The sequence below is a fragment of the Osmia lignaria genome, chromosome 4, assembly GCF_051020975.1.
Source record: "Osmia lignaria lignaria isolate PbOS001 chromosome 4, iyOsmLign1, whole genome shotgun sequence".
NCBI lineage: Eukaryota > Metazoa > Arthropoda > Insecta > Hymenoptera > Megachilidae > Osmia > Osmia lignaria.
The window spans coordinates 5819931-5846777 of NC_135035.1; the positions used below are offsets into that span (position 1 = coordinate 5819931).

At 38.5% G+C, this 26847-nt stretch overlaps 4 protein-coding genes across 5 annotated transcripts in view; 1 reads left to right on the forward strand and 3 right to left on the reverse strand.

The window, feature by feature from the left end:
* The window catches only part of atos (atos homolog atossa), a 44387-nt gene extending 23574 nt beyond the window's left edge, over positions 1–20813 (reverse strand). The window contains exon 1 of the mRNA XM_034322329.2: positions 20437–20813. The gene's annotated coding sequence lies outside the window, so the exon portion shown is untranslated. The remainder of the gene's footprint in view (positions 1–20436) is intronic.
* A 540-nt stretch (positions 20814–21353) lies between these two features.
* On the reverse strand, positions 21354–22581 carry LOC117603322 (translation machinery-associated protein 7 homolog). The gene is made up of 2 exons (XM_034322351.2): positions 22423–22581; positions 21354–22053 (listed from the first exon to the last, which is right to left on the reverse strand). Exon 2 carries the CDS (start codon positions 22050–22052, stop codon positions 21858–21860), a length of 195 nt encoding a protein of 64 aa, XP_034178242.1. The 5' UTR covers position 22053; positions 22423–22581; the 3' UTR covers positions 21354–21857.
* Positions 22582–24563: 1982 nt separating this feature from the next.
* On the forward strand, positions 24564–25990 carry Dhfr (dihydrofolate reductase). Of its 2 annotated transcripts, none has more exons than XM_034322349.2 (5): positions 24564–25152; positions 25240–25344; positions 25456–25579; positions 25650–25759; positions 25851–25990. In XM_034322349.2, the coding sequence occupies exons 1-5, from the start codon at positions 25070–25072 to the stop codon at positions 25924–25926; spliced, it is 498 nt and encodes a 165-aa protein (XP_034178240.1). In that variant the 5' UTR covers positions 24564–25069; the 3' UTR covers positions 25927–25990. The 2 variants fall into 2 exon arrangements, with proteins under 2 accessions (XP_034178240.1, XP_034178239.1); XM_034322348.2 differs by having other exon boundaries at positions 24571–25152; positions 25240–25395.
* Positions 25991–26081: 91 nt separating this feature from the next.
* Positions 26082–26833, reverse strand: HINT1 (histidine triad nucleotide binding protein 1). Its single transcript, XM_034322350.2, has 2 exons — positions 26701–26833; positions 26082–26351 (listed from the first exon to the last, which is right to left on the reverse strand). The coding sequence occupies exons 1-2, from the start codon at positions 26809–26811 to the stop codon at positions 26082–26084; spliced, it is 381 nt and encodes a 126-aa protein (XP_034178241.2). The 5' UTR covers positions 26812–26833.
* Positions 26834–26847: the final 14 nt, after the last annotated feature.

Here is a 26847-nt window from a genome sequence, read left to right on the forward strand (position 1 = left end):
CCATGCTCGCAGAAATATTCCTTTACTGATTAGGAAAAAGATAGCAATATCAATTAAAGAATTGACAATGATTGGCCTGATTAACACGATCCGCAAATCGGATGTACAGAACGTACTCGCGATAAGAAACGTCCTTGCTCAGATAACAATTTATATTTTCCTTTTCACTGTTACCGAGTTTGCTTAGCATTGTTTGAACAAGGTATCCGAAATACTTCCAGTGAAATATTCCTTCGGTGCAGAATTAACGGGACATTCGGATTTTTCCATAACTCCTTTGTCGAAAGGGGATAACAGTATTACGAGCTAAACCTACTATACAGGCTCTTCGTACCGTGAATATTGATTAAATACAAAGAACAGGAAAGTCTTCCTTTGACAGCTGTCAAGAGCAACCACCCTTTTCTCTGAAGTATCCAAAATGAAACTTTGGAAAGTAGAACAGTAGAACTTCGATTATCCGATCAGCCAGGTAAATACTGCGATATAAATTTGAACCCCAACGCAATTATTAACTTTAAAAAACAATATGCAATTTGGCAGCACAAAAAGATTGGGAGGACAAAAATGAGTAAACAATATTTATGTAATAAAACGGTTTACAAATATTACAAATGTACTTTAAAAAAGAAAAGGAACCGTAAAAGACTTTTGGAAACATGCATCAACGATTTGATGAATTTTGTTCATAGCTTCTTAAAGTTCCAGCATTATCCGATCTATTGTCACGATTACGATGTGTCCACAACTTTGATACCCATAGACAAAACTCTAGGTCAGGAAATGAAGAATGTCAGCAAAAAACATAGACAATGAAAACACATATTTGATATACGCAGATGGAAGTAAAAGCGGAAAATCTCCGTCAGTTAGTACAGCTTGCGTCTGTTCAAAATTAGATGTTTCTATCAAAAGAAGCTTACAAGGAGAACTACCCAAGTGTTACACTCACTTATTAATGAAACTTTGCCAGCTTGTAGAGCTCGTCGAGCTGAACACGCCTATACCCCGTTTTGTGGGCAGACGGCTAATTGTTTAAAAGATATTAACAATTACAGTAAGTTACTCCTTACGTTCTGAAGTATGACAAACTCGCACATACAATTCGCAATCTAGAAATCCACGGTTCGAATCCTTGATTCCCAACATTTTTTTTTTAATGATAATTTGTCTCTTTTTGAATAACTATTACCTCAAAATTATCATTATATAAAAAAAAAAAAAAAAAAAAAAAAAAACAGTCACCCAGGGTTTGAACCGAGGACCTTTAGATTACGAGTCATGTATTTAACCACGGAGCAGATCCATGACTCGCAATTTGAATGTCCTCGGTTCAAATCCTTGGTTCCCAAAAAAAATTTTTTTTTTTTATGATAATTTTTATGTAATAATATTCAAAAAGAGACAAATTATCATTAAAAAAAAAAAATGTTGGGAACCAAAGATTTGAATTGTGGATCTCTAGATTGCGAGTTGTATGTGTGAGTCTGTCATACTTCTCAATGTAAGTAGTAACTAACTTTAATTATTAATATCTTTTAAACAATTAGTCGTCTGCCCACAAAACGGGGTATAGGCGTGTTCAGCTCGACGAGCTCTACAAGCTGGCAAAGTTTCATTAATAAGTGAGTGTAACACTTGGGTAGTTCTCCTTGTTAGACAAAAACACTTCTATATACACCGCCGAATGTATCGCGATAAAAGACGCAGTTGATATTGCTCTTAACAACAGAATTTTTCGATTATCCGAAAAATTCGATCATCCGAACATTCTAAACAGAATTAGTTCGAATAATCGAGGTTCTACTGTAATTATAACCCCTTATGAACAAAGTACTGAATCATGCGTTTTGCAAAGGCATATTACAACACAACAATACTTTTACAGTGAACAATATTTCTTCACTGACAGAATGATCAAACGCTCAATGGCTGTCCCTCGTTATGCAGTTTATGGCCCACATTGTACATACGGGTAGCGTGTGGGTCTGAAATGAATTGATACCAAACGGATCGAAAGACATCGGTCACCAGCAACCACGTTCGGTCACTTTTTATTTCTACGTCCGAATTTTCGGTTCTACCGGACGGTGTTTGCAGAATTTCTGCACCGGTGTCAGTTTAGAGTCATCGAGAAGCACGACGGCGGACCGTTTGCTTTTTCAGCCGAGATTTCACTCGCGGCTGTTTAATATACATGACTCGGTGTGTGCAACAGCTGCACACCCGAGCCCCTCTAACGCTTCTGGAAATAGAAAGTCATTCGCAAGGTGGATGTTAAAACTATCGTGGCCATTAGTTCTCTAAACAACGCGTATCCGTGTATTCCTCAATTTTTTCGATGCAACTTCTGTACGATTCCACGAAAGAAATGAACCATCAATCTTTAGACAAAGAAACGTTCTTCTTCGTGATTTCATTTAGCTTTAATTCACCCTACCGAGTATTCGCGAGTGCATTGTACTTTGATCCGGCGGTATCTCAACCTTTCCACTGTTTGCAATTGCGGCGAACGAAGGCCGTCGTTTGCCTGTAATAACATCTCACAGATGAAGATTGCATTTTCTTCGCTCGTTATCACACTGTCGTCAATATTAGTATTCCTAGGACTTAATTATAACACGAGGAGGAAAGCGTGGCTTCTCGACTAAGTAAACCTCTATTTTCAGAGTATCGGAGACGAAAATTGAAAAGTACGTGAAATACATATCGTGTTACTCAAAATGATAGAGCACGGTTAGAGAAAGGAAAAGCAAACCGGGAGGTCCACATCCAAACCGAGAGGTCCACTGGTGGTGATCCGAGTATCCGAAGCCACCTCCTCAGCACGCTTCTATTTCTATTTCCAGAAACACGGTGGACATCAGAGGCTCGCATGGCTCGTGACACTCCGAATCAGAACGCCTACATTTAGTGCGGTATCTAAAGAAGTTTATTCGAAAACTGTTCGATATTGAAATGACGAAAAATCGGAGCGACGAGGTGACATAATCGAACAGTGAGAGTGGATACTACTGGGAAACCTCAAACTTCCGTTTGTACCAGATTCTCGTTTACATAACGCGGTTAACTGCGATCAAACGCAACGTTCGATCACTTTTCTAGCTGTAATTCTCTGACTGACAGTCAAAGCTAACGATTTCCTTTCGTTTTAACCAGCTGATATTATATTAGCGTTGCAATTTCAATTTTAAAATTAGCAATTCTGGAAGAGTATTAGAGAGCGAGGTCAAAACTAACAATTTGACTTTGAACTATAATTACACTTGACTGACAGTCAAAGCTGACGATTTCCTTTCATTTTAACCTGCTGATATTACATTAGCGTTGTAATTTGAATTTTGAAATTAGCAATTCTGGAAGAATATTAGAGAGGACAAAAGTAACAATTTAACTTTGAACTATAATTACACTTACAACAAAAATGTTTATACCAAAAACTTAGACGGTTATTTGACGTTACTGAGTTACAACGGTTTCGCTTTATAATAAGTAATATCCAAGTTATTAATAAAAAATGAAGACCTGGGGAAGTGTTACAAACGTCCCTGACGGGTGGTCACTTATAACATAGAATCTTAACTAACACAAATCTATCTTTACAAAATTAAAATATCTATTGATTTGAATGATAATAATAAATGAAAGAAGGTGAAAATTGTAGTCAATTATTCGATATCGCAATTGCAAAAAGTATAAGGAACATTTTGCCTTCAAGTGCCCAATCTTTATATTTACCACATTGAACCCATTTATCATTTTGTTTGTTCATATTGCAGGATTTCATATAAACAAAAAGATAATATTCTTTATCTTCTTGGCCACTAGAAACGTCACAACCGACCCCGACTACCGATGTTACAATCGTCCTCGACCATGCTTTTGGATTTACATTACAAACTTCCACTAACGAGACACTTAAAAGTGTTAAGCAACGACTAATATTACATTCAGAACAGTCAAATGAAAGATAAAAAGAAAGGATAAGCACTTACTTCCGAGAGGAATATTTATATTACAATTTGAAGACACAAAGAAGAAGTTCAGGGTGTCAAATGTCATTTAGTTCACTATCTAATATATTAATTACCTATCTACGTTGTTAAAACATACTTGTGTGTATTTTAACCTTTGAACAGCGAATCCTGGGTCAGTCGTGACCCAAACTTACAAAACATACGCAAGGATCTTAACCCAAAGTGAAATTTATCATTTTTAAACAAAAGAATTATTTAGATAATGAAAACAATTTGAAATTCAAAATTAAATTAAAATTTGGACTCTCTCCATGGTCCGTCATGCGAGGGTTAATTGTAATTTCGCACTGTATATTCTAAATTTGCGGTAATAGCTATAATAGATTTTGAGTTATTTATAGCGTTACTTTTGCCTCGCTCACCCCTAGGTTAAATTACTCCATTAATAATTTCCCGTTTATAACAAGGATCATAAAATTGCAAGGCTTTCAAAGGGACAAGATGGTAACTCTAAAAAAATCATCCAACCAGGTCAGAGTCGGGAGAGCACTCGGAGTGACTGCACGTGCACTCGAAGATGGAGTTCCCCTGTAAAACTGGTAAAAGAAACATCCTCGGCAAGAGGCTGGGGTTCGAGTAAAAGAGTCGAGGTGAAAGAGTCTTCTGGGTCCTCTGGATATCGTGTCAAGGCTAATGTTTATCGACCGGATAGTAACTTCGCGTACACGCGTCCGCTTATTGACTGAACCTCGCATATATCGTTCCCTCTCTTTCTCGCATCCAATAGCCAGCTCTACCTGTTCGAGGTCTCTTTGTCTCGTGTTCAGGTAGAAAACAGTGTCGGATCAAAAGCAGGCATTTCCACTGGTATCCAAGTGGAACGTAGTTTTGCAACCGTCCAACTGCTTTTGTCGAGAGAAGCAATGAAATACACTTTACACTTCAGGATTTTCCTAAACCCAGCCATCCATGAAAATCCCCAAAGACCATAGCGACGATCAAATATACCATAATTTAGTCGCCTTTCAATATTTTCTTCCAGAACGCACGGATACGCAGAGTACTGGTCTGGTCGCAATAAAACAACCGTCGGTACGATTTTACGATTCCATGATTGATGGCTTTTAAATTTCTATAACTGTCTGAGGTTAACGTTTACACCCAAGTAAATCTTTGCAACTGTAATCCGGTGATTTTGTAAAAGGTTCGCAGGAACGAGTTCGGAAGCAATCGACAGTGAAATTTTCTGAAAATTGTAATGAAGCTTTGCTTGCTTTGAAAGCATTACAGACGTGACCTATATCCCGAAGGCGACTCGTTTATTGGTTTTATCTTTGATAAACAATTCTGCTTGCATTTTCGTGCAGAAGAAACTAGCACTTTTACAAATTATCTCGGAAATTATAATAACAATCGATGTAATTTTTCTTTTTTTTTTTTAATTAGATGGTACGAAGTGTCTGATTGTGTGACGTGTACAAAACTTTTCTATAATGGTGAAATGACGTAGTCGTTTTTAAATAGAATGCTATATTAATCTTTTTTATTTAAACAGCTTTTATTAAACTGAATGACATTTAGTTGAACCATTTTGTGATATTTTTCATAGTTCATGAGAAAAGAAACATTTAAAGAGCGAGTACACGGGGGCGTTCAAAGAGAATTAAAATAGACGTATTTTGTCTTGAAATTCATCTGATTAAATGTTAAAAATGACTTTTTGTATTTTTTCTTTTCACAATGTTATAGCGTATGTACATCAGACAGTATTGTTGCATTTACCGACTGGCAAGCATTGTGTATTCGAGTTTTCATATCTTCTGTTGTGGTAGGTAGAGTTTCCATTACTTTATACTTCAAACACCCACGCAAGAAAAAATGAAATGCAAAATGCTTGTAAGTCGGTATCTGCAATAATGTTGTCCAATATACGATATGACAAAAATCATAATGTTAAATTAAATATGAATACGCCTCTGCAGATCCGCTCCTTCCATAAATCGTTAACGATAAAGAATATAAATAAATGGTGCAAGTAAATATTATCCAGTTTGATAAAATCTATTTAAATAAAAAAGATTGGTATAGCATTTCATTTACAAAAGGCAACGCCCAGTTTATTCTGACGCCATAGCCATTTTACAAAAATTTAGACACTTCGTACCATTTAATTTAACGGGGTCGTACATGGTAAACGGTCAAAAAATAAAAATATTTTGGAGAATTTTTTTGAAGCAATTAATATAATATACAAATTTTCTGTCTCATGATTTTTAAATTATCAATATTGACGAAGATATAAAAAATGTTTTTAATAGTTTTGGCAATTTTGAAACGACCGACTTTATAAAAACGTTAGATTTCATCTAACACAAAGAAACTAAAAAATGTAGAATCTACATGTGATCGACTATTACAACGCGTAGGGAAATTAAAAACTTTGAAAAATAACAACAGAGCGGACATATGAAAAAATACTTTGTAATTTTGCTAGTTTTTCGTGTGAAAAATGTTAAACAAAATTTAATAATTTTTATCAATCAAAAAACGGCTGCGTATTGTAATAGATAAAGATTTTTTTTTACATTAGTACAACCTTGATCACGTAAATTGGATTGTTAGATTTTTTATTTGCTTTCAACGTCGTCGAAAAATATAATTTCGAAAAAGCGCATTCAAAATTTGATTATCAGATTATTAATACTTAGAGATAAAAGACTGATTCTTCGAATTTCTAAAACTAAATAGATATGTTTTTGGGATGTGTATCTATCGAAATACGTGAAAAGAAAAATCAATTTTTCCGACCATTTACCATGTACGACCCTCTAAAAAAAATTAAATCGATAGCTGCTAGAATTTCCAAGATAATACTCTGCAATACTTTATCCGACTCACCCTGTATAAAAAGAGCTATTCTATGAAAGAAGATGAAATGTGAAGAACCAGTGGGGCCCCGGGTGGATACGGCGGTGGCCGGTGCTGGGGGCTTGTATCAGCGGCGAGGTCAGCTGAGCGTAGCGTCGAGCCCTCAGCTGGGAGTAAAAAAGATGGCGTCGAACAGCTGATCGGCTGTCCGCACATGCGCTTTCTCGTTTCACTAGCAGACGCCTCGCCACGCCGCTCCGCGCCGTGAGAGCTTGGCGAGCGCACGTGCGAAATATCGACAGTCTATTTCCAGGTTGAAACGAAAATGGCTCGGTTCTCTCGTGCCATATGGCTCGATTCGCGACTGCTTCCCGACAAGGGAACAAAGACTGTCGACTAACCCTTTGACCATGAGACTATTTTCGGTAGAAAGCACAATGCCGAACGAGCCTTACTATTCGAACGCTTCATTGTGAATCAGGGGTAGCAACCCACTTTTATGAGCTCTTGCAGGGAGAAAAGTTGTATTCGATACGATTCAGTTTGGAGTATCCCTTATGGGAAAGAAATGTACTTCCTATGACTCTAATTGTAGATTTAAAGGAAAAGATTATAGAGACCTTGAAAAAAAAAGGTGCTATAGTGCTATATGGATCTATGAAAGTATAAGAACGTTTGCGACCTAATATTCTCTCTGACATTACCTTGGCTTGGAGCAAAAGCATACGAGGTCAGCGGTAATCGAAGGGGCTTTTATCTTATCGACAGATGACTGTGTCGACTATCTCTAGGGCAAATTGTACTTTCACTTAGCAACTTAACGATCCCTCACTCCTTCTGCCCTGGAAAAGCTATTCGAAAACGGTATCTAGAGTTTTGCTACCCTCTGGAACGAGGTGTCCTTGAAATCAAAGCGCGAGGTTACTTCGATCAAAGTTACAGCTGCTAGAAATGGCCACCAAAAGTCGCTTTATAAGCTTGACATTCCAGCTGGTATCGTGCCAACGCTAATCGTCACGATATTGCGGCACGGTCGTGACGTTTCTACTAGTGTCCTTTCACTCTGGCCAGGTACTCGATTCGTGTACCGTATGCTTTTTCTACAAGTGCACGAAAATCCTTTGTAGGTCCCGTTTTAACTTAGAGGAATTAAATAGAAATTTAAAAAAAGAAGAGAGAGAGAGATGTATGTATGATTCAACCTGAAGAAAATCGGTGCCAGACGCTTGGGTAATATTCTTCGTAAGTAACAAGCGATCCTTTCTCGTTTAGGGTCCTTTCACCCGAAGCCAGGTGTTACGAATTACGGGACCCGTCCAAGTAGCCACTCGTGAACCATTACGAATCAGAGGCTACCGCAAAACAACGCCGTTTCGTTATCGGAACAACCTTTGGGTTCGAACGGAGTTCGCAGACAGAAGCAATGGGAACAAGCTCGAATTTCGAACGCCACAAGTGGTCAACCTATTTTCGGCTACTCTTGAATAATTCAGTGCAGGGTGGGAAAAATCCCTTGCTCCTACCAATGATTCTCTTTAAGTATCTTCTACGTAGTTAAAGGGTTAATTCTCAAGAAACTACCTTGAACTTGCCCGACTCCCTTACGCTCCTGGCATCGATTATTGCGGGCACCGTTGTATAACTTAATTACGATTCTCATTGAGCTACTCGTTAGTACCCAACGACGTATATGGATCCAGTTGCGCAGATTAAACGAGATCGATCATCGATGACAAGGTGACGACACTCGTCGATTTTAAATGACGAATAACTGCGTAAAACGATAAAGTGCTTTTAAATCGATGCGGAAGAAAGTGCAGCGACGATTGAAAGGCAACCAGTCGATATCTCAATCACGTGAGCATCGATCGATCCATCTGTATCAATCGACGAGCGACGCTCTCCCACTTCCGCGTTCGACATCGATAGAGAAGTTGCGAATTGCGCGTAAAATCGGCGCACGCGATTGCATAATGCGCTTGCACGAGTGCAACGGTGCATACACGTGTCAGCATGTGGTACGGTGCACCGATATCGTAGCACGACCAGTCGACTGTTGCTAACTCGTGAAACCGCACCCTGCTCTCGTCGTGTGTCGTTTCGACACTTCAGAAGCATTTTTCAGAAACGGAGGAAATGCAACCGACGTTGTTAATAAATTTTCAGAAGACACTTTTCGATTTTTCGAATTAATTCCGATATGGCACTGATGATCGTACGTCTAGCTATACGCATCTCGCAACTGCAGAGGAGGTTTAAAATTGAAAACGAACATACCTACAGACAATCCAACCGACTATTATGTAAATGAGAACGAAGAACGCGCATACGATTGTAGCATCGTCAATAACACACGATTAAAAGAAATTATACGGTGTTGTTCTCTGCGATACACGCGTACGATAATCGTTTCGTGATTGGTCGTTCAGTCGGTTCATCCTGTTTCTCCCGACATCCGGCTTTCCTACCAGCCCGAAATCAGAGGGCCAGCTCGGTTTGATTCGACCGAGGCGGAGGGTATCCGCTAGAAATACATCGTAACTCGCGTACCTTTTGATTCTATCCGCGATCCTACTGCCAAAAGAGCGCTTCCAACGTCGGCCAAAAATAAACTCGCACTTCCGGTAGGCTCAGAAGAACGAGGATCGTGAAAAGCCGTGTCCCGAGCTTCTGCCTCGTGCTCGTTTCCTTTGATTCTCTGCCATGGCTCGCATTCGCGACGGTACATTATCACGATTCACGGATGCAACAACAGGGACGATGGAAAGAGGTGGCAGGGAAAATTTAGGGAAACTTTTCGGACGTTGCCGACGGACTTTTCTCGGAAAAATCGAAAGTTCTCTCGAGATTGACCCGGCACGCTCTACTTTCGCACAGTACAAGCACGAAACTGGGTTGACTGGTCGAAGTAACAAGGGGGTGCATGGTTTACGGACGAATCTATCCCGACTAGCTGTATACTGTCTCACGAAAGAAGAGTTCAATTCAACGTAAAAAGTATCGAGTGTTCGATTAATTCTATTGAAAGAAACGAATTTCATTTTGTTACATATTACTTCGATGATTATTGGTTACGTTTATGAGCTGCCAAACGAAATTGGGATTATCAATGTGTTAAAGGGTTAATAATAATAGCTGTCAGGTAATTTAAATTCGCCCTGACAGTGAGGATATTCGAAGCCGATAAGTGCACGGATCGAGATGCCTGAACGCACGCCCGTGCCAAAGGCAGAACGGATGTAGCGAAAAGAATCCAAAACGACACCTCTGTATCTCGTTCGGGGCCGTCTCGGATTTCGATATTGCAGTCTACTCTTACAGCGTTGATTATCATCATGAAACTGGATAGTCACGGCCTCCACGTGGATATTGAAGGTAGAAAACAGGTAAGAACCGCGTATCCAACGTCACGATTCTCTCGTATCTCTTATCCGAACTGTCTTACGTCCGCCTCTATTAACTCCAATCGTCCCTATTAACGCTCTTACCGTCGCTAATAATCTCGCCAACGAGTCGTTTTACTTATTAGTAATACTCGACGAATTAGTTCGAAATGAATTGGGTCTGAAATAAAAACTACACGATCCGTGAAAGGGTTCGAGTTACTTCATCGATCCATTCGGAGTCCTACGTTCTGTCGGTCGACTAATTGAGAGGTGGTTCAACGATTTTAATTATCAGCTTCTGCCTCTATTTTTTTTCCCATCGAAGGGTGAACGCTATTCCTCGCTGGCGAAAGAAAGAAACGAGCACGAGCGAAGTAGTGCGTAGCATTTAGCAAATAGTGATGTAACTCGAACTCGTTGGGAAAAGAGGTGAAGTGGTTGATTGTGGGAGTAGGGTATAAAAAAGATTCACGTCCGAGCCCTTTTCCACCCTCGAGCAAATTGACGTCATTTCCCTTCCACCCTTGTCGAAACGTTCGTCAATGTGGAAGCCCGCATTGTGTGTCACGCTTCGGCACAACATATCGTGGCAGAGAACTCGCGGGAGAAGCCTATCATTTGTTCGCGAAGTGGCGTAAGCTGGCTCGGAACAACGCAATTATTCATCGGCCAGACGCTCGCCGACACGTGGGACGTTCCAATGAAAATGAGAAATTTTCTCTTGCGAGCGTTCCGCGAGATCGAGGCCAACAGAAACAAACGAACCGTCCGCGTTTTAGAGCCGAGGAAAATTTCCTCGACGCGACTCGAAGAAAGGCTACGACCACGTCCTCGACCAGAGGGGTTCGTTCGTTACCTCGCGCGAAAAGAAAGGAAACTGTAAGTGTGGCAAGTTTATGGAAAAATCCAGCTCGGGTCCGGTGAACCCGGCTCCGGGGCGCCTTCGAAACGATGGAGAAGAGATTCTTGACGCGAGACAAAAGTTTTTTAGAGAGGCTGAGGGACAGGTGGAAAAAAAGAGAGAATCTCAAAGGGGTAATGAGGCCGGTGGGTGGGAAGCAGTGGGTGCAGATCTAGGTTACCTGCATATTATGCAACCAACACCGATGCGGTTCCGCGGTTGCACGTGCGCTAGCATGCACATGCACACGCGGACCATTAGCTACGCCACGTTTGGATGGTCAACTAAGTATTCAGTTTCTAATTAACGGCTGCCATTAGGAATATAAGTACAATTGTTAGGGCAGGGATGTTTAGTTCTTTTTATTATGTCGAAAGTTCTACCTTTGCCCGATAAACTATTTTATATTACCTTTCCAACGTTGTATTCCGCTCGTGATATTTATTTTAATTACAAAATGGAATACAGACGAAGTTTTTTTGATACAATATTCGTCGTGCTGGTAGTTCGGAAAAATCTGACTCGGAGGGAAAAGTGCTGGGTAATTTATAGAATCGGAAAAATAGGAGAGTGGGAGTTATTGCGAGTCCAGTGATCGGTAAGGGATGAGGTCGTGAGTGCAAAGTTTGATGATGACTGTTTCGGCTGAGTCATGGGGAGTAGAAGGAAAGACTTGGGATGTTTGTTATTAAAGGTTGACTTATAATACAGTGAGAAGGCCGGTCTATCTAAATACAATAATGAATAATTCGGTATACAACACCAAGAATCATGTACGTTTTTGGAAATTCAACGAACAAAGAAAACAAGCTCAAAGAGCTGAGAATAAGAAAGGCGGGAAATCCAAGATCTACTCTTAAAATAAAATAAAGAAGAGGCGAATATTTTTGGCACAACTATCTTCTCGATCCCTGAGCAAATGCCTACCTTTCCATCGAACTCTTGGCACGAGAACCTCATTTTTTTTCCCTCTCGACAGTCCAATGATTCTTGCCACTTTTTCTTTTTTTCTACGTCAACGACCCAATAACATTGGCGTTCGCGACAAAGAAACACGCGAATAACAAACCGAGGCCAGCTTTTGTACCTCCGTCATTTATGGGACGACAAAACACGTGGCGGTCGTGTTATGTCAAAACAATACGGGGGCGTTGTATCCCGAGGAGAGTACGTTGAACCAAACTGTTTTGGACGTGCACTCGAGAAAATTCAAGGTGACTACCCGAGTTTCTTGCACGTTTGACCCTCGAAAAATTCTTCGCTCATCTCTGAAAATAAATTCGAAAGGAAATCGATTTTGTTCCAGCCTCGGAATTCAGCTTGCGACCAGACCAAATTGCAACGAACAATTTAAAGCAACTTTCACGAATCAGTGATTCAATGATAATTATCGCGGAGCAGTTTGAAATCGTGGTGAAAGTGAGCGAAACCGATGGTTATCGAGCTGCTTGGTGTCAAAAAGAAAAAAAAAATCATAATATCTTTGATTCATGGACAATCGGTGCTTCCTGAAAGATTTTCTATAAAATGGTCGATGGTAACCGAGTCCGTCTAATTGGAAGAAGCATAACTCTTATTGCTAAAGGTTTTGCTGAAACGGAGAAAACAGACTGGCGAAATAATTATGAAGCGTTTCGCAAGCGAATACGAACAGCAAGCCAAGCCCATTTTCCACGAAATTCAGCGCGGAGGAAATGAATTCTGCTCGTCTAAATGGAAATAACGAATCAACCTTGGCTGGTTTTTGTTATCAATAATGAGTGGGTTGTGTAATTCGGACCAATAGAAATAACTATTCCCTTCGTTTTCCTGACACGATTTCATTACAAACGCGTACAATAATTTATTCATCCAGTATGAATACCAAAACGACTTTCAGTTCGCGGTGTATGGCCAAGGTGCAATGCAGCTGCACGAGCTGCATCGTCCCCCTCGAACGTTGCTGCGGTAAATGGTCTCCTCTCTCAGATAACACGTGCGCTGTTATCTTCTATCTAGCATGGATCGAGCTTACATAAGGCATCGCGATATTGTGTCTCGTCAACGAGAACAGTGCAGCGTGAAGCTATTAGTTACGAAACTGTTCGAATATAGAGAGCAATTCAGAAAAAAGGTTAAGCCACATGGGCGAACGACGAACAGCTGACTCGCAAGATTCCGTAGCTGTTTCCGAATGGCCCCCCCAAAATTGAGAATTCAGGTTCGATATATAACCTAAATTGACGACCAGAAACCGATTGAAATTGATTTCAGAACTGGATGTCTTACCGTTTTCGAGATATCGTGGTAAGGTTAGGTTATGATAGGTTAGGTTCTGTGTATGCGCAGTATCGAATAGCGCATGCGCAGTATTGAATAGCGCATGCGCAGTGTTGAATAGCGCATGCTCAGTATCGAATAGCACATACGTAGTCCCAAAATGGTACAAAAATTTTTTATCACGATATCTCAAAAATGGTAAGACACCCAGCTCTGAAACCAATTTTAATCGGTTTCTGGTAGTCAATTTAGGTTATATACCGAACCTGAGTTCTCAATTTTGGTGGGGGCATTCGAAAACTTATCCGATTCTGTGATGATACGCATTCGTACACACAAAGAACACTGTTAAACAGCAAGGGGTCATTCACACTTGGCCTTTGCCGTAGCGCGACAAACTCTAATGTAAATAATCTCCTAATGTTCGACAGTGTTTGCTACGTCTACACGTGTACGCTGGTGCAAGTGCAGCATCTATGACGCGTGATTAACTGATCGTTTAATCACCTAACGCTGGGTCCACAGTGATGCTCACAAAAATGATGGTAAATGAGCCGAGTCCAAAGGTTTATTAATTACTTGCGAGAGTTCGGTCGTACTCGCTTATGATATTATAGGATAACTCGGTGCAATATGTCACAGTTAACGCTTGTCACTCCAAGAATATTACGGAGTGATTTTTAAACAACTCCAAAGAAACTTTGTTAATTTCGAAATGATGAAAAAAGACGCTGCATACGTTTTATGAGGTAGTCTTTTATTTGTAAGAATATTTGTAAATGTTGAGTAAATACAAAATATGAGTACAAAAACGAATTTATTCATATTGAAAAGGAAATTCTCTGCGGTGTTTCCTCACTGTCTGATGATGCATTTTCTTAGGTCATTGAATAACTATTCTCATCATTATCTTTGTTTGAATAATTTAGGGTACCGTTTTTCGTTTCCTCGGATAAACTTCACTAATGCTACCGTCAGAATCACTAATATTACTTTGTAATTCTTCAATATAAAATTCATCATCACTACTGTCTATTTCTTCATTTATTTTTGCACGGTTTTATTTAACTTTATATTTCACAAAAAACCGGTAGAAAATTCAAAATAAAATTGAATACTTTACTCAAAAATGACGACAGATATTTTCAAAGGTACAATGTATGATATATGCTGTCTTGCATTAAACCAAATAATAATAAAATTCTACAATTCTGGCAGCAGTACTGTCGGTTGGGGTAGAACGTTGACTTTAGATTGGCAGTATTACAGTCGGTTGAAGTGATAAAGGTTAACTTTGAAACGTGATATCTTGCAAGTATAAGTAGTTACAGGGAAAGGATAAAACTATATAATAACATTGTTGCATTGTCGTTTTTCCACCACGCGAAACTGTCCCTTTCAATCGAGCGGATACGGATTACCAGTGGACAACCACGCGATATTTAAATGAAGAGAAGATCACGAGAAGTCGTCGAATAGAGACCTACGAATTCTCTTGTCGGAATTCTATAAAATGCTGTTATGGCATTAAATATATCGTTTGGTTCATTTAGTATTGTATTAATTTATGATGAGTTCTCCGAACATCACTCACCAGCGCAAAAATATGATTAATTACAAATGTCTATATTAATAGTAAAATTAAAAGTTCAAAAAGCTTTGGAAGTGACATTTTATCCAAGTAGTATGGCAATATGCCATGCGATATGGGGTAATATGCCTTAAACCCTGGATTAGAAATTAATGATTAAAAATTAATGAAAATTAACAATATTCTAACACGTTGAATACCAGAAAAACATTATTTTAAACAATATTGCTACTGTACAAATAATGTAAAATAGTAAATAGAAAGCTTGAAATTTGAAAATTAACTATTTGTATTCTTAACAATTAAAGCTTCAGTGCGTACGTCCCATAAAAATTCTTCGAAATCAACGAAATGTACAAATATTGGAAAGAATAATAAATATTTTTAGTTTCCAGATAGAATGCACTCTCCAACTTTGGCAACTAGTTTCAAACTACTCTGCGCTTAAATATACGATATGGTATGACGTAATCTTTCGTAGCTTGCCATATTGCAGTACGAGCCTCATTCACCATCTTCATGGCTTCTTTTAAACTTTCTTCTGACTATCAAATACGGTTTGAATATTTTCTAGGCATGGTTCTGAGAAGAAAGAACAACTACAGTTCATAAAATAGAAAAATGTTATACATTCAACTTTTGTGAGTATTATGCCATTTGTGACATATTAAAATTTCAAAAATAAAAATAAAAATATCGAGAAATTCTTTACGATTAGTAAATATTTGAGAGGTTATACAATTTTTTTATTAGTGTAGTTCATTATGTACTATTAATTTTACTAATTAATTGCATGACTATTCGCACAAATAAATAATCTACATTCTAATTAGAGCATCGAATTACATCAAACCGACAGTTTTATAACTTATCAGGATTAATTTGGAAATAAACGAAAATGAAAGTTTGCATTTAACTAAACAAAATAAACAGGTAATAATCGACAACTCTGAATGAAATAAGAAATTATTTTAAAAAGTGGCATATTACGCCGAGCTACCCTATGGGTGTTAATGACCGTGAGTTTACGACACGCTATCGAAGGACTAACCAGTTTATCGAAGGTGACAACGCAGACTGCGTCAAGAATAATTAATTTTGCAAGTTTGACAAGTACAGCGGTGTTTTTGTTACTTGTTATCAATTCAGGCATGAATAACAATATCAGCCGAGTATCTTGTTCAGACAATGGAAATTATTCGAAGGGATCTCCATACGAACGCGTTCATTTGTCTCGCGAGCTTTTAAGAAGGAAAACCCTATTCAGTCCGGTGTACCGTTTTAATGGTACACTTTTTTCTTAAACGGTGAGCACTCGCGAGCAGAACTAACCGTACTACACGAAACGCGAAGGATGTGCTACTTGCTGTCGAGAAAGTGGAGCCATGCGAGAAAACTTTACGAGTCTGTGCGATTAGTCCACTGAATCATCGTCGTACTAGTTTTTAAAGATCATAAAAGTATATGGGATAATGTCGCTAACTTATTACGAGCGGAGAAACCGTGGCGTTTAAACGGTGAATAGGAAAAGTTCTTGGATCGATCCTCATCATTCTAATTCTAGCAAGGAACAATTCCAAATCAGAAAATTCCAAAAATTATGAAACTCTGTGAATATGTAGGAGATCTCCTAATTAAAACACAATTTTCGTTTACTGCTTGTTTTCAGTCTAAGGGGCTGAAAATCGCCCTTGAAATTTCAGCTGTTTTACATTTATTTTTTCCTCCAAAACCGTTAGAAATATCGAAAAATTTTATAAGCAAAACTTAACTGTTTAAATAATTTCTTGTTTCAGCATGACCACTTTTGCTTATCAAGTTTTTCAATATCTCTAACGATTTCGAAGGAAATGAAAAAACGATCGAAATTATAAGGGTGATTTTCACCCCTTCAGACTGAAAACGAGCAGCAAACGAAAATTGCGTTTGAATCAGGAGGATATCCTCTACAAATTCACAGTTTCATAATTTTTTGAATTTCCGGATTCTGTATTATTCCCTGTAAGTCAGGGATTATCAAAGTGATCGATATCGACCCCTGGGGGTCGATATAATATAATTAGGGGTCGATCCTATCTAGGGAGTCGATTAGGGGTCGATGAATACCGATGCTATTCAATCACAAATTTATTGACAGCAATAAATTTCGTTTGGAATGCCATTTGTAATTACAATAATAGTAAGTAAAGTTTAGCTGACGCAATGTCATTTTTATTACGCATAATTTTTTTTCTTTTTTAACATTTTTTTATAGGGGGGGGTCGATAAGAGAATTAGCAAATTTTTAGGAGTCAATGATCAAAAAGGTTTGGCTGCCCCTGCTGTAAGTAGTCCAGGTAAAAGAATGACGCGGCAAGGGTTAATAATTTCAATCCTATCTTCTCGGATGCTATTTCATATCTTCTCAACAAATTAAAAGTTCATCAAAAAGTGCAGGTGCAATTAATTTCCGTCTGCAATTAAAATACGTACAAGGATTTCCACGTTTTCTCCGTTACCGCATTGCGTACAGGCCAGTAACTACAGTCGGAAGTGATTTACGAAGTACGATGAGTTAAATGAGATTCAAACAGATCGCTGCTGATAATTCCCACCGACTCTTTGGCACGGCCACGCGTGATCGTGTTTACGTAATATAGTTAAATCCCCGGCGAAACGTTTAATCAACTTTACTCGGCATTATTCACGTCGTCTATCGAGGAAATTATTCCCGGAACGTTTCTTTTATCACGTTCGAAAAAATTGATATCAGGAGAAAAAAAATTTCCATCGCGGGAGGCTGAGAAGAAACAAATTATACTACTTACGTTTCTAACGTAACGTTTCGTATCGAGATGCAGTTTATCGCGCTAATTGCAAAAAGTACGAAAAATTTCAAGTTACTCGTGTCGTTAGTAATCAGAGCTTCAACACGTCTTACTATGCATTTCTGTTACTACTGCGACGGATAATGCGTCGCAGACCCGCGTTATGACTACTAATCATACTTATTTAATCATAAAAACATTTTGTGTGATTTGGGTTTATAACCTAATCCAAGCACGCTGTGCGTACACGCGCGTGTTCCTTTCGTGGTGTTCCAAGTCTGACGCAACGACTGTTGCGGTGCGTAGTACCACAAACGGTCGAAATCACGAAAACTCGACGATAAAGATAACCCTCCATCCAATGTTATATCAGACCGCTACTAATCAATTTATTTTGTAACGGTGCAACTGATTGATTCATATGAACGTATACAGGGTATCTCAGGTCGGGTAATAAAACCGAACAAGGGGTAATTTTATAAGCAAAAATAAGTCGAAAAAAAAGAATAAATTTTGTTCGTTTGAGCTTTCATTTTCGAGAAAATTGAGTTCGAAGATTCATCAAGTAGATATGCGCTGACAAGAAAAGTATCCGAGGTGTACCTCACCGATTTTCTCCATTTTGTAACATGTTATAGTATATCAAAAAATGTTAGGCACAAATTTTTTTATACGTGCTAATTTATTTATTTCAGAATTGAAAACCGCCATCAAAAGTTATCCCAAAAAACCGATTTTTCTGAATTCCTCGAAAATAAATTAGAATTTTTTAATTAAGTCAATAGCAAACTATTTTTCACAAAAGGACGATGTGGGTATTATTTTTGTCCTAGAGGGTTGCATCCTCTAACTTATATAAAGAAAAATAATATTTTTCTAATAAAGTGGTCAAAAGTACTCCTGTATTAAAATTCGACTTGCAATGGTTTATTCGATAGGTTATCAAGAAAAAACAGTATATGCCAAATTTCAGTCTTGTATCTCATCTGGAGGAATAGTTAATACAAAATCGCCATTTTTCAGTATTTTTTGATTTTTTACAGCTTGGGTTTCCAATCTAAAAATCTATAAAGCTTCTATAATATGTGCCTCATAAATAGAAATGTCTGTGATTTTTTTCAAAATTTTTCATGCACAAACATATAAAAAATTGATTAAAAACGTGATCTTACATTTTTGCCCATAACTACCTCCCTAGATGAAATACCGGGCTGAAACTTGGCACAGACTGTCTTTTCTTGATAAGCTATCGAATGAGCCATCGCAAGTCGAATTTGGTTTAGAGGCTCTTTTGATCACCTTATCCGGCTGTGTAACCTTTATTCTTTTTTTTCAGCTTATTTTTGTTTATAGGATCCCGCCCGGTTGTATTACCCGACCAGAGACACCTTGTATATACATACGTCCCCAGCGAGAGGATTAACGCACCGAGGTGGACGCACGTGTGCGTCCGCAAGTTTCGTCGCAGTAATCGTTTTGCAATTGATTCGAGAAATCGATAGAGCGGTAAGAAATGAGAAGAATCAAAATAACGCTTTGCAAACCTTCAAAGCAATGCGATGAAATGATTTCGAGATGCAAAGCAACGTTACACGTTTAAACAGGCTATAACTTGATTTAAACGTGCCAACGCACGACTGACTAGGTTAGGACGTTCGAATTCTAGGGAGATCGAACTAAACGACTTTCAATTAAATACATCGATATTGTACGAATGATACACGTGACTTGCATTCGGCGTTAAATTACTTTCTGTGAATGCAAAGAAACAGTTTCATTGTATAAAAAATTATTAAAAAATCTGCTTGTTTCTTTCCCTGTTTATCATCATTTTTATTAGATTCAAATATCAATAAAATGTCACAAGATGATGCAATGATTTTACCTCGCCTGATCTTTAACCGATTTTGAAGAACTTTGGTCGCCTCATGTTTGTTTTTTATTTACAAATAAACGCTGGTTTCATTCCTAGTAGCTGTTAAATGTCATATTTGAAAATACAAACAGAAATGGGTTGAACGGGACGGTTGAGTTGCGGCCTCAGAACTCTGCTAACCTAACCCGCAGCGATTCCTAACCCTTTGTATGGAAGATTTTTAGTGACACATCATTCGATCAGCTGCGCGCATTTCCTTCTCTGTCTCTAGTCCACCAACGGAATGAAATTAAAGAGACAGTGTCGATAACTTTTTCGTTAAAAATTCAACGATTCCTCGAGGCCTGAACTCGTAAAGAAAGAAGGAAAAATTGAACGAGCTCGATCAAGGTACGCACAGCTAGAGATATACGCATTAATCGAGTATGCTCTCTCTCTCTTTCTCTCACGCGGATACAATACAACTACGATAGACCGTTTACGTGTACTCACACCATGTCAGTCGAGGAAATCGCATTCGATCATTTCGCTGGTTGTTGGAACGCAACCCTCCGAGGGTGGAGGAGGCAGAGAAAAAGCACAAGGTTCGCAATATGGTACGTGATGCAGGTGAATAACATGGTGTCCCTTTGTGACCAGCACGCAAACACATGCATACACGTCCGTAGCACATAGCATTTACGTGACGGACAGAGGGAAGGAACGTATCTCCCCAGGGGAGGGACAGCAATGGACTGTCACACTAATAAATAGAGAACTGCAAGTACTTACCGACTTGTAGTATCACGCGAGGTAGCACGATCCACCGAGCCTGGAGTCGTTCCCGTGGGTCAAATGATCCTGACGAACTCCATGGTTTTCCCGACTTATCGACGCACCCACGAATTCGTCTCTCCCTAATCCAGTCCCTCTGTCACGGTGCAGAAACGAGAAGCTTCGCTTTCGATCGTGGTTACGCGTCGAAAACTCGACGAGATAAGTTTGACGGGTTCGCCGATATTCGAACGAACAACACGACCACTTCCAACCACCTCGAAGGTCTGTTGCCAACTGACCCAGCCAGTGACAGCTCTCCGCGAGCAAGCACGCGCACCAACGCGTGTTCGATAAAAGTAACTGCTCCTCCCGACCCTTCACAACGACGCACGGAAGCTTACCTGAAATCAAACAATGCCTTGTAAGTCGAAGCGTTCCCAAACACGAAATGTATTTCGAATAACAGGTTATAGACGCCTTGGAAATCTGGCTTACTGGATTTGATTGTTATTACGGGGTTTAACCGAAGCTTTGTTGATAATGTCTCGCTACCTTCGAATAAGCGTATCGGAGTATAAATATGGATTATTTGTATTTTCTCCTTTCATTTATCACTTGATGTCATATGTCTATTAAAAGTATGGTTTTTATGAAGTACATAGAACATTGAATTTCTTGTTATTAATCTTTTATGCAATTTCTATCGGGATCGAAAATTGGAAGTGACGGATTGACGAAGATTGGAGACAGAACAGTCCAGGAATTTTTTCCATAAAGGTTGGCAGTACTGTCGATCATATGGCAATCAGCTGTAATTCACGTTTCTGTGATGGACATATGCTTTTAGATGATTTAATAAACAGCACAAGAAGATTGAATGAATGCATATTATTTACAGCACATCTTTCGCGTCTTTTTATACTTTGTATTTTATCTATGATCTTGTGCAATAGTTATTGTCGGTACGACTTATGCGTGACTGCATCACTGAGACGCGTTTGAATTCTTTGAACAGAGTATTTTGGCGTCAAGGTTAATTGATGTAACGGTTTATTATTTAACAGTTAAATGAGATCAAATGTAGTATTAAGCAATGAAAAAAGTGTGAGAAACTGCTCATTGAGTATGTTACAACACTTAACATTAATGTGTGACACTTAAGTAGATTGGATATGTAATTTATGAAACGTCTTGATTAAATCGCTCAAATATATTTAATTGTTATATTAAACGAAAAAACGTAAATGCCTATAAATTGCGTATATTGCTGTGATTTAATCCATAAACGTTTTATTTACAAATGTTAACCATTTATCAGAATAGAGAATCCGAAAGAATATTTCGGATAGTATACTAATCGATAATATCAAAATCATGCCTCGATAAGAACATGGTGCGCACGAAGATTGAAAGTTTCTTCAGTCTTATGTGGTGGATCATTTTTTTCCAGATTTTTTTATACCACCCGTAACGAGGGGTCCTCTTTGACTTGCTTTTTTCGCAGCTTCGGCAAGTGCTTTCTGTTGTTCCTTCTGCTTTTGTTTAAACGCTACGTCCTGGTCATCCATCTCTCTCTGTTCCTTTTTAGGTGCCTTCAGGGGCTTTTTCTTGCCACCTTCCCGATTGGACATCCTAAAATTATATTCTTCATTTATCTATCAACCAACACTTCCGATCTTTCTTGTTTTGAATTAAACTTTAAATGTTGGAAATAAAAAACATTGGTTTTGAATCAAGTACTAAACTTCAAACGGTGCTGGAAGACATAACCTACACATCTTGCATCATACGCGAAACGATGACACATTGAAACTTTTTACAAACCAGTTGCATCTCTTATTTACATAAGTTGATATAATACGTTAGAATAATTGTTTATAAATTACTTTACACAGAAGACATTCAAAATCGCTTCGAAACCAATGTGAACAACATGTGACGTATATTCACAAGCTGAATTCGAGCAATGAAAAATTAAACGATAGAACAACTATATTTTACCTTATAATACAGTACAAATTTTTATACAATATCACTAATTTATCCAAATCAGGGAGAATGCCAAAATCTTACAAAAGTACTCAGCCAAAAGTTTGGCTACTCCGATTCAACTTGGAATGTCGTGTATGAACTGTTCATAGTCCTTGTGCCGCCACCTATCAAGAAAGATATCGGATTTCTAATATGGCGTCACTACGAAACTCAAACCTTGGATAAGGAAACCTTTTTGTCAGCTGTTCTATTGCGCACTCTATGATTTAGAACGGTGATTTATGGAACTACTGTCTACCGGTCACAAAAAGTCTCGCGGAACGACAGAGGGGTAAAAGGGAAGGGGTACAATACACACATTAACTGACCCCCTAGGTACAGGAGCCTACTTATAGCAGGTATGACGGCATGGACTAATTATACGTCACTGAGGCAGGACGCGACCAATCAGATTGCGTTATTTTCACGGGACTTGTGATCGGTTGACAATACATTAGGCTAAACCAGCACTTCGTAAATTGTGGGTCGTAAAGCGAAATGTTGAGGTCGTGAAAATTTGCTTATAACGAATCAGGTATACGTATTATTCACCTTGACTTTGTTCTCGAACCGAGACGAGAGTAAAGAGGGAAGACAACTGCGAAGGTCGAGGTAGCGGCACGCTATAAAGTAACCCATCAAGCAGCGATGTTATTCTTAAAAAAGGGGTAAAATATAATATGCTCTCTCATTTTGGCATTAAACGACTTCTCACTTATTCTCGGATCTCTGGTTTTGCGGACGATTTCAAACAAAAAAGAAGGGTTAGTGAGTTGCTTATTTCAAGCCAGGAAACACTTGCTTATTTCATTAATTTTTGTATACTTGAAACAAATCCTAAAACTACTTCTTTCCATATGTATATTGTTTACCAAATGTAAGAATGTTGAGAGAAGAGGATCCACGGGATTGTATGGGCGAACAGAGAAATGCACGAGACTCAATAAAAGACTTTATTGCCGTTGAAAATAGATGTTTAGGCCTTCGATGCGTGCGGCTCGCACGCTGTCGTTCGCTTGAATGCCGTATCGTTGTCTCAAAATTGTCCTCGTCCAATGACGCGACCCTTGAAGGACGATCCCACGCTTGGGACTCCCAAAGCCAACGGCAGGCGACGTTGCATTTTTTACACAAAGAAACAGAAAAATATTTATTTTTAGATCTTTATTTTATATTTAATTGTAAGACTAACAGAGCGGATGATTAAAATGTCAGCTTTATTAAATAACTGCGGGCGTATTCCAAAATAAGGTATCCTCTTCATTCGTAAGTAATCATATACGACGACAGTCAGAATAAGAATATTCTGCCGCCCCAAAAAACCTTCGGTCGTGAGAACGCTTTCGATAATATACCCGTTTGTTTACGACACCCCCAAGTTAGGGGACTTTCCTTAAGAAGGGTTAATATACGCGAAGGAATAGCGATACGCTCTATCAAAATATACATGGCCTGCCTCGACCTTTTGCTTACTTCAATTTTTCTAATAGGATGATAAAAAGGGCTCATGAATGAAAAACTTTTAAGAAGCGCTGAGCTAAACAATTAAGGGAACAGACTTCTTGTGCCATAACCTGTGCGTGTACTCACACAAACAACGGAAAGCATGCACGCATAAATACATGATGTGCGAAAGAGCACTCGATTTTGTAGGTATCATTTTTTGTCTCGAAAATTGCAAAAATGAAAATTTCGCAGGTACAGCACATACGGGTAGACTTCACCACAGGGTGATCTGGTCCGTTTGAACGCTAATAAACACCATACGTTCAGAAAAATGGTATTTTCGAAACTGTAAGTTTGAGACAGACGCTGATGTAAGCAAATAAGATGGCTGCCGAATGCTGGGTTCGGCTGTATTTTAGCAAATATTGAATGATTTAATGGTTTTTCCACCGATAAAACACCAGACCACCCTTTCTTGAACTAGCACAATATCACAGAAATTCGATTTTTCACAATTTCTCACCTCTGGAAGTCGTAAAATGTAATCTACGATTTGCACACATCGGATGTAATAATAGTTCGATAATTTTCTGTCAGAGGGGTTTATGGTATATGCTAGTTAATTTGGCCACGTTATCATCCATGTCTATGGAAATACAAATCAGCCGGTAAATGTAAGTTGAAGTTTTGTAATTTCTATTTCTACACGTTTTATAAGTGCACACATTTGTGTAGGTACTGTTTCATTTGCTGATGGTCAAAATTGTAACAGTTAAAGACTGCCAACCCCTGTGTTAAAGTGCGGCACACCAAGTGGGCCCAATGGGCCCAGTGGGCCTGGGGTAATCGATAAATAGGTATGATGGATAATGGGCAGTAGAATAGTGACATTATTAGTGATAGTGTTATTACAGTCTCTCGTCGGTGCTTACTCACTTTCCGTTTCTTATTCTGTATAATGACGTTAGATGTCGCACTGTCAATTGTCCAATTTCTCGATTATGTTTTCCTTAATGCCCGATTTTTTCCAACGGCGCTTACATCGATCCGGAGCAGTCCTCGAAGGAGTCTGTAGCCAGTGCTGTAGCCTTAAAACGTTCGAAAAACAGTGATTGGATTGATGTATTCGTATACATTATTAATAAGTTGAATTTTGAACTAATTCGTCAATATGAGCTTAAGCTTGAATCTGATCGCGGCCGCGTGCGAAGGTATGGGCATCGGGGTAAAAGGGACTTTACCATGGAAACTTAAGTATGAAATATTTATAGTTACGACACCTGTTTGATTTTGAACAGTAACGAACGCCTTAATCTTTTATTTTTCATTATCTGATAACAGAAGTGAAATGGCATTTTTCACGTCTATGACCACGAAAACAAAAGATTCAAATAAAACGAATGTTGTTCTTATGGGACGAAGGACGTGGGAATGTATTCCGAGCAAGTATAGGCCATTACCAAACCGAATAAATATAGTTTTAACGTCGCAATTCTTGTAAGAATTTTTTACTACTTTATAAAAATTAAAGTTTTATTATTATATATAAATATTCAGGGATTACGGAAATGAAGCAATCGTGTGCAAAAGTATTCCACACGCTATTGACGTTATTTCGAAAGAACCATTGAAGGATCAAGTTGAAAGTATATGGGTAATAGGAGGGAGTTCTGTGTACAAGGTGTGCGTCATTTATGCAAATTACAATGCATTCTTAACTATAATCTACATGTTCACCTAACATGTTGTAGGCTGCAATGGAGTCTCCTAACTTTTCCCGACTATACTTGACTAAAATAAAAAAGCACTTCGACTGCGATACTTTTTTCCCACCTATTCCTAACAATTTTGTTTTGACCGAGTAAGTTTATTTATTTTTTTTTTTTACGTACAGTTATTTAACTACTTCTTTGTTAAACTACCCTGTTTTTTTCTTTTTATTTTTTGTTCAGGGATCCAAATGTTCCTCAGGGTATTCAGGAGGAAAATGGTATACAATTCGTGTACGAGGTATATAAGCGGGAATAAGATGATATTCGTTCCATAAAATTAATCCTTTCCTTACACAATACACGAACAGATTCAAATTTTTATTTTTGTTGTTTTATTATTAAATAACCCTTAATAACACAAGGTTACAATACCATTTAATGTTTTGTTAATCGGAATATAAGCGAGGTTCCTTAACCAGGAGGCCACTGCATTTGACGACCACCAAGAACATGCAGATGCAAATGGTACACCGATTGTGCACCGTGCTTGCCGTCGTTGATGACTAAACGAAAACCGTCATTGAGATTTTGCTGTTTCGCCACTTTTCGCGCGACTATCAGTAAATGACCCAGCAATGCCTCGTCTTCGTCCCCCGATGTCGAGAGGTGCGGGATCGGTTTTCGTGGAATCACCAGAAAATGCACCGGTGCTTGGGGGTTGACGTCGTGAAATGCAACGCACTAATGCATCAACAGAACAATTTTTTTTTTATCAATCAATACGACACAACTCCAATTGTAAAACGAATTATATAAGAAGACATTAAAAATTTAAATATTCAGCGTATTAATGGCACGCAGAAGAATGTCGAAAGTAATATCACGATACTAACAATAAGTTGAAAATAAACTTGAAAACAAAACATTCAGAAACTAATATTTATGTACAAATAAACTATGATTACGAAACGGTGTAATGACCATCCATTTAAAATGATAAGCCGGCGAATAACCTCAAATAATTTTTTGTAATAAAATACTGGAAATTGAGGGACAATGTGTATTTTTCGTCAAAATTGTTTCCATTTACCTGGTCATCCTCATATATGAATTTGCAAGATATTTCTTTGCGAAGTATTTTGCCGAAAATAGTGTCTCCTCCGGGAGCAGCAGTTTGGGCTTTTTCCACTTCGCTCGCCATTTTTCTCCAGCATGGAGTATGACTTAATAGATTGGT